The sequence below is a fragment of the Cannabis sativa genome, chromosome 1 (assembly GCF_029168945.1).
Source record: "Cannabis sativa cultivar Pink pepper isolate KNU-18-1 chromosome 1, ASM2916894v1, whole genome shotgun sequence".
Lineage (NCBI taxonomy): Eukaryota > Viridiplantae > Streptophyta > Magnoliopsida > Rosales > Cannabaceae > Cannabis > Cannabis sativa.
The window spans coordinates 12153128-12161810 of record NC_083601.1 but is presented as its reverse complement, the minus strand read 5'-3'; the positions used below and the strand labels follow the sequence as shown (position 1 = coordinate 12161810).

Below are 8683 nucleotides of genomic sequence, written 5' to 3'. Positions count from 1 at the left end.
TGATCTGGGTACGCGGTGCAATGAATCCTCGGGGGACAGGAATTGTGATTATATCACGTTTATCTTTGAGCCTTAGGAATTCACGAATCATCCATTTTAGCAAATTAGGGATCAACGCCATCTTCTCTTCCGTGAACAAGTCATCTTCCCGTGCACCACCGCCTTGTGGAGAAAGCATCGGAGCTTTCCCCTTCGACGCATCACGTCTTGAGGGCGGTTGAGCGAGTGGACCCTAAACAAAACGGAACATAATATATATATCAAATTTTATCCAAATTCTACCGAAATTTCGGCAGCATAACGGTTGTAATTGAATGCCCCCAAAAATTTTAAACATGCCTGTATAACGACAAATAACACATATATAACAGTAGTTTGTTCATCCATCCCACCGCAGCACATATATTCACAGAACCTACTTCACTACGGATGAATATTGAAGATATTCAAACTCCACTAATCATTAATAATTAATTTATAAAAGAAGCTACCTCGGTTGTTAGAATTAAGTGTTTAGGCCAAGGAAGGAACATCTGGTATACGTCCCTAACATATCTGCACTCTTCAATTGGGACTGGGATTTCAGCATCCTCTTGCAGGATTTCCGACACCATAATCCGAGCATGTGAATCATCGTAGTCCTGGCAGTGAACTTTGATTATACCAACATGCTCGTACAAATACGCTCGGGCCACAATGTTGTCGATGTTGTCAGAGCAGAGATGTACTTGCTGATTAAGGGCCGCATGGTTATCGAAATTGTACAGGATACCTTGGTCGTTGAGGGAAATAAACTCCTCAGCATAAGTTTGTGGTTGTACCTCATCCTCAGGAGCGTATGGTTGTGGAACATACGCCTCACCAGCCACCTCTCCTTCTTCCTCTTGTTCGGCAGCGTTTCTCTTCTGCTTAAGGGATTGGACTTCGGCTTTTAATTTTTCAATCTCCTTCGCATGCCGAGCCACAACATCAGACACTTCCCTTTTCTTCCTGCCAAACAGTTGAGATGCCCTTGTCAGGAACCTACAAATCATAAAATGCAAATTAGCTACGATTTTATTTGTGTAACTAAATAAATAACATTTCAAGTAATAGCATACCCAGCAGCCCTGACACGTCCAGGATGCTCTGGTGTCCCGAGCGCCTGCGTCAGGATATCGTTTTGGCCCTGGACCTGAATTTGTCCCTAACTAAGCTTCTCCTCTAATTGAGCCTAATGCACGCATATATTCAAGCAATTAGTATATGAATTATATACATTAACTCATGAGTAGAACTCAATTAAGGACTAATATATACTTACTATCTTCTCTGCAATTTCCTTGTCGTAATCAGTGACAAGTTTTCGACTCTTGATGTGAGATTTAATCCAAACACGGTGGGGGGTGGGGGGGGGGGGAGGGGATCTGCAACTTCGAGATCCTTTTTCTACATCACGTTATAACAATTAAATGAGTACCAATTAAATTTTATAGCACATTAAATTTTAAGCATTACTTACCATAGCTTCCTGTACGTTCACCATTCCACTCCGACCACTTCGATGTCTGGATTGAATTTTCGAGGAACGTTCACGTTGCACCTTACTCAATTCCTACAATGCCAAAAAAATACATTAGATACATGTACTTGTATTTAAGAGTTTATCTTAGTGTTAATATAATTAGCGTACCTGAAATTTAAGAGTTAGTCGACTTTCAACAAAAGTGCACCAATCAGCAGTGTCGATCTCGGGGTGCTTTTCAGGGACTTGTGCCAGTCGTCCCAGATCCTTCTCTTGCAAAGCGGGCATTATGATGTCTTTTGTCATCCTATTCTTGAAGTCTTTCATTAACTTCCCAGCTAGGATGAAACAATCATGTTTGAAGGAGTCCGACACAATGAACCCCGTCTATTTTGAAGGAAAACAAACATGGTTAGAGTGAACATTTGAATTAATAGAAAGACAAATCAAAATTCTAACAAATAACAACTTACTTGTATGTCTTTCCAAACTTTATTTTTCAGAGTCGGGTTGACTTCTTTCCAGTTTTTGTAGGACAACCCTATCGTCTGTCGGCATCTGACTTCTAGAGTGGATACGAGCTTGGCATAGCTTTTCCCGCAGTATTGTCCTTTGTCATTAACCTCGAGGGTCACTCTTTTTCCCTGATCCATTAGTTTGGATATTTCATTCATCTGTGTCGGCCCTCGTGTAGGTATTACGGTTGGACACTCATTTTCTGCGCCTGAATCAGATCCTGATCCCGAGTTGACCATGTCTACACCATTAACAAACAAAATTTAAAGTTAGCTATATATATAATAAGCAGTGTATATGAAATATTAAAAGCATAAACAAATTGTTAAGTATTGAGCATTCACAACCACAATATAAAGTAAGATATATATCAAGTTACCAATTAGACACGTTTTCTTTTCTTTTTTTTTTTTGTTTATGTTTGCCTGAATCACAATTGACCCATATTCCCTCATTGATATCGTTTCTAATGTATTCAGCGTCGTCTTCCTCAAGGTTACGATCAATTTCCATAACTTGCTCATGAATTGGTTGTCCAGCAATGAAGTCATCGTAACATAAGTCAGCATTCTCCTCATCCTCTTCAGTCTCTAAGAACCTCCTCTTTGGTGTCGATAAAGCTACTTACGTTATATATGGTTGAACCTCTGCATTATTGTTCATCACGACTAATTGAGCTTGATCTAGTTCAAGCTTGGACACTGTCACCATTGTCCCTTTCCCCCTTAATCCTCTATCAACATCATCTGGGTCAGTTCTTGGTTTGCTAATTCCTATTGCCTCAACTCCAGCCATGTACTCTGAACAAAATTCTATAGCCTCTTCAGATATGTAGCACTCAACCATACATGCTTCTGGCCGATAGTGGTTACGCACATAACTTTTAAGTACCTTCATATTTCTTTCAAATGGATACATCCATCTCGCCCACACCGGCCCACACAGCCTTGCTTCTCTCACTAGATGAACCATTAAATGGATCATGATGTCGAAAAAAGATGGCGGAAAAAACTTTTCTAGGTTGCACAATGTTTTGACTACATGTTCATGTAATGCATCTAACTTATCCAATTCTAATTCCTTCCTGCACAGCCTATTAAAGAAAATGCAAACATGTGTCAAACACTCTCAAATATTTTTTGGCAAGACTGATCTAATGGCAATTGGAAGTAGATGTTGCATTAACGCATGACAATCATGTGATTTCAGACCCATTAGTTTCAATTCAGTCTCATTCACCAAGTTTTTGATGTTAGACAAGTAACCATCGGGTACTTTCATATTTGCAAGTGATTTGCAAACTGTTTGTTTTTCTTTTTTGGACAAAGTGAAACAAGCAGGAGGCAAATATAATCGTTCACCTTTCTTCTTAGGTGTAAGAGATTGTCATATACCCATTTCAACGAGATCTAAACGACTATTTAGACCGTCCTTAGTTTTGCCGCGAATATCAAGTAAGGTACCAATAATACTCTCACACACATTTTTTTCAATATGCATGACATCCAAACAATGTCGAACTAGTAGACTTTTCTAATATGGAAGACGAAAGAAGATTGACTTTCTTTGAAAACAACCATTAGTTTTTTTATTTTTCTGCGTCTTTCCATACTTAAAATCTACAAGTTCAACTTGTTGGAGAATTTGTTCCCCAGACAGTGGCAGAGGAGCTATATCACCCTCTTCAGTACCATCGAATGCTTTCTTCTTCCGTCTATCAGGATGATTTGCAGGCAAGTACCGTGTGTGACCCATATAACACATCTTGTGTCCATTTTCCAAGCAACGAGCCGATGTGTCAGTGCAACAAATCGGACAACCTTCGTAACTTTTTGTGCTTAAGCCTGATAAATTACTATAAGCAGGGAAATCACTGACAGTCCACAACAACACAGCTTTCAGATTAAAGAATTCTTTTTTAAAACCATCATAGACCTGAACACCGTTCTCATACAATTCTATTAAATCGTCAATCAATGGTTCCAAATATACATCGATATTATGTTCGGGTTGTTGCGAGCCTGATATCATTAAAGAAAGCATGTTAAATTTCCTCTTCATCACTAACCAGGGAGGAAGATTGTACATAACTAGGAAGACAGGCCATGAACTATGACGACTACTTAGAGATCTATGTAGATTTACTCCATCCGCAGACAGACCGAGACGAATGTGTCTTGGCTCAGATTTGAATTCAGGATTTATGTAGTTTACTTTTTTCTAAGCTTGGGAATCTGTAGGATGTCTGAGTTTTCCATCTTTCAATCTCTTGGTCTCATGCCAAATCAAATTTTTAGAATGTTCCGCACTACGATATAATAAAAACTAGTAAAAAAATGTATGTGGGTATCTTTATTTTTTTCAATTTGAAAACAAAAAAAGCATCACCCACGGTTTGTGTGACGCATTTTAGCAGCTAAGAATCCGTGGGCCTAAGGCCCAAAGCATGCATGTATAACCTGTGGGCCCACAGTTTCTCCATCTGGTATTTAATTTTAATTTGACGAAACTAGCCCTTCATTTGACCTATTAGCTTATTTGATGCTTCAAGAATATTCCAAATTCGAGGCTAAAATAGTAAATTCATTCAAATATCGGACGGCATCAAGATTCATCCACAAATATAAAAATGAAAAAACTTATTTTTTAAATAAATGTAAAAGGAATTGGGTGGCTGAAAATAAAGTATTATATAATAGAGGCACTGACTACTGTCATCCAAAATAAACAAAGCCAAAAACCAAACATCATTCACAACACTCTCATACAACACTTTGCGATATTCGTTACTCTCGAGAAAGATGGGTAGGAAGTTCTTTGTTGGCGGTAACTGGAAATGCGTAAGCTTCTCATTCGATTATCTTTTAAATTATTGTTCTGAATCCTGATTGATTGCCGAGAAAATTAGAAAATGAAATCTAAATCCGCTGATTCAGTTTAAGGTTTTTCTTCTGTTTGGATCCTATTTAATATGAGAAGAAAAAAACATTTCTTGATCTTAATTTGCGATTGTATATACGAGAAGATATCCATCGATGATTTTCCTACTAAAGCTATGTGATTCTGAATAATTACCCGATCTGTACTCAGATCTGTATTTTTTTGTGATATAATGTGGTTTCTGAAACCGCTAAATTGATTATTCGATCTTAATTTGCGATCGTATGTGCACAATTGTATCGAATATTGTTGCTAAAATTGTCGTAAACCTTGTAGAATGGAACCACCGAGGAGGTGAAGAAGATTATCAACACACTCAATGAAGCTCAAGTGCCTTCCCAAGATGTTGTGGGTGAGTTTATTTTCTGCTATTGTGATGTTATAAGTGTTTGTTTTGTAAATATAGCATAGAAAAAAAAAATTAGGAGCTTTGTCATGAAGGTATGGAAAGTTGTGATTTTGTTAGTACAGAAAGCCAGATGTGCAGATGCAAATATTTAAAGAAATTTACATGCTTTTATGATAATATATTTGCGATGTTTGAAAAACTGAGATATGGTTTTCAGCTTGAGCAATTTTATACTGATTTTTTAATTTCTTTTGTATAGCAGATCTACCAGTCTGCATTGTTGCCTATGCTTTTTGTTTATTGAGACAAAAGTGATGTTTTTGGCCTTTTAAACTAACGGAATTTTTGTTCACCTGCAGAGGTTGTGGTTAGCCCTCCGTTTGTGTTTCTTCCTACAGTGAAGAGTTTATTGAGGCCAGATTTTCATGTAGCAGCACAAAATTGCTGGGTTAAGAAGGGTGGTGCTTTCACCGGCGAGGTTAGGTATGTTGGAATTGACTGTTCATATAAATATTTTGCTGTGTCATATCGTTAAATGGTTCTACTTGTGCGTTGCCACTTACCAGAGTGAACTAGTAGCACAAATGCTGCTATGTTCACGAATGTGTATTCAAGGTGTGTCACTTGAGCTCATTTGGTTGGATGTGTGAATGTGTGTGTGAGGTAGAGGTTCAAGCTCTGATAAATGTATCATGCTAAAAGTTATGCCTGTGCAATATGTTCACCTTAAGGTGGAATGGATAAGGTTAAAGCTGCAATATTGACTCAAATGCATATTCAATATTCATTTATGCAGAAATGTATTTTTTTTTCTTGAAGCACAAGTTCTTATCAGAGGCTCATTCTGGGTATATAATTGTTTTCATTAAATTTCACGTAGACTAATGGCTATGGTATAATATATTATGCAATGCAGATTAAATTTAAGCCTAGTGAATGGCTATGGCATATTATAGTATTTTTGTGATCCACTTATGTGTTAGTGCAGTATGATTTATTTTAATTAATAACATGCATGTAAATATGCAGTGCAGAGATGCTTGTCAATTTGGATATCCCGTGGGTCATTGTTGGTCACTCTGAAAGAAGACTCATATTGGGTGAATCCAATGAGGTAATGTTTACTGTTGCCTTTTTACCCCTTATATTTTGGTTTGCGATAATTGTACCTATGATGGCATGCATGGTGATGGAAAGTATTTTCATCTAGCATGCTAAAAGAGATTTTCCCACCAATAACAAGTTACTCCACTTCATCATTTCAGTTTGTTGGAGACAAGGTTGCATATGCACTTTCACAAAAGTTGAAGGTGATTGCTTGTGTTGGTGAGACTCTTGAGCAGCGAGAAGCAGGATCAACCTTGGAGGTTGTTGCAGCACAAACCAAGGCAATTGCAGGTACATCTCTAGTTATGTCTATAAGACTCAGTTTGCAGTTTCATATGCATCTAGTGTTTATCATATCACTCCCTTGACCTTCTAAAGTGTTTATTTTAACAAATGATTTTATTTTACTATTCTAATGTTTTTTTGAATAGTATATCTTTCCAGTTCTTATTGAACAGAGCTCTGTTTATAAACCTAATTATGTATACTGGAATTTCTAGTTCAATTTTTATATTTTCTGTAGTAAATTTCTTTTGTATCTCAATTCTATTGCAGACCGAGTGTCAAATTGGGATGATGTTGTCTTGGCTTATGAGCCAGTATGGGCTATTGGAACTGGGAAGGTTGCCTCTCCAGCTCAGGCGCAGGAAGTAAGTCACTAGCCCTTTTTACTATCAAATTACACCTTACTGTAACTGCTGCATAGACGTGATATAATGCTTAGACTCCTAAGGAAACATTTCTGGATGCATCTTTAGTCCTAGAATATATCTTGTCAGCCAGCAAGTGTGGTGAGCTTATGATATTTTTGGGCTAAATTTTGCATGCCATAATTAATACCCCATTTGTTATAACCATTAAATGTTGGAACATAGATATTTAGCTGAGATTGTTGCTTGTAATACATGGGGCAATTTTATTTTGTCAAGTTGCATTTATTTGTATAACTAAGTCAGTGTTTCATGACAATTTTGTTTACATTATAGGTACACACTGAATTGAGAAAATGGCTTCAAGCAAACATTAGTGCTGAAGTTGCTGCCTCAACTCGGATTATCTACGGAGGTACAATTAGATTCCTTACAGATATTTGTGTCGTGCGTTACTATCTATTTTACTTGATCAGGAGGTTAATTTTTTCTTGCTACAAGTAGAATTAAGTTTCTGTGTACTATTTGATGTGTGGAGACACCATTTGTCTATAATTACATTCTGAATAGGATGTGGTCTACTAGTAAAACCTTGGTTAGGGCTTGAGGGTAACACTTCTAATCTTTGTGAGAGAGGGCAGGATATAATGATCAGTCTCTTGAAGTCAATACGTGATGCACGTGCTGTGTAGCTTTAGTTCAAAAAAAATATGATTTTCGGTTCATAGCTTGCAGAATCTGTTTATTGCTTTTAGAGTTTGCTTATTGTGTCATGACTGTTCTAAATATTTAGTTGAAATATTTAATTCTTCTCCTTTGACTTTATTTAAATGCCTTCTTATTTCAGGATCTGTCAACGGTGCAAACTGCAAGGAATTGGCTGCAAAGCCTGATGTTGACGGTTTTTTGGTTGGTGGAGCTTCTCTCAAGGTAACCATTCAAAGCTGCTGACATTTATGTGTTCTTTAAGAAAAATAATAGAAGAAAGTTAATCATCTGATATATTTATTAATGCTACGTTAACTTAAAATTCTTACTAAAAAAGAAAATCACGGTTGACAATGGGTGAAATCCCGGTGTCTATCATATGTGCGTACAAAGCCAATTTAGCTAATTTTTGCTGTTTTCTACAGCCGGAGTTCATTGACATAATCAAGTCAGCCGAGGTGAAGAAAAATGCATGAATTTGTCTCTGATTAGGCAATTTTAAATCTTTTGTTTCAGAGGTAGATTTATCTATCCGCAGAATTTTATAGATAAATTTCGAGAAAATAACAAGCTTTTTGTAATTGGGGTAGTCCCTGGATCTGGATTTTATTGTATGAATAAATTATGGCATGTGATGCGACTACATTTTCTTGGTTTGTTTGATAACCAATTATACAGTGCTTGCTTCTTTTTGTCTTGTGGTATTAGTCCTTTTTTTAATAGAAAGCAAACATTAGAATCAGAACCGATTGTCAAACTTGCTGCAGTTGATGCTCAGTGGTTAGTAAAAAGAATCGAGCCGTACTATTGATTTTTCTTTTTTTTTTCTCTATTCTTACTCTTTATGTGTTGTTTTTTTCTTCTTCTTTCTCTGGTTGTGACACACTCAAATATTGCACAATCCATATC

General features: G+C 36.9%; 1 protein-coding gene across 1 annotated transcript; it reads left to right on the top strand.

The window, feature by feature from the left end:
- The first annotated feature begins 4644 nt into the window (after window positions 1-4644).
- LOC115706046 (triosephosphate isomerase, cytosolic) lies at window positions 4645-8466 on the top strand. Its single transcript, XM_030633547.2, has 9 exons — window positions 4645-4860; window positions 5237-5312; window positions 5669-5792; window positions 6339-6423; window positions 6575-6707; window positions 6972-7066; window positions 7403-7481; window positions 7914-7996; window positions 8200-8466. The coding sequence occupies exons 1-9, from the start codon at window positions 4822-4824 to the stop codon at window positions 8248-8250; spliced, it is 765 nt and encodes a 254-aa protein (XP_030489407.2). The 5' UTR covers window positions 4645-4821; the 3' UTR covers window positions 8251-8466.
- The last annotated feature ends 217 nt before the right edge of the window (window positions 8467-8683 follow it).

What these genes read in the sequence shown, in the direction of transcription:
- LOC115706046 (XM_030633547.2), top strand. Translation starts at nt 4,822, where the DNA reads ATGGGTAGGAAGTTCTTTGTTGGCGGTAACTGGAAATGC. An exon ending in ACAAACCAAGGCAATTGCAG is followed by an intron (nt 6,708 to 6,971) that starts GTACATCTCTAG and finishes ATTCTATTGCAG; the next exon opens with ACCGAGTGTCAAATTGGGAT. An exon ending in TTGGTGGAGCTTCTCTCAAG is followed by an intron (nt 7,997 to 8,199) that starts GTAACCATTCAA and finishes TGTTTTCTACAG; the next exon opens with CCGGAGTTCATTGACATAAT.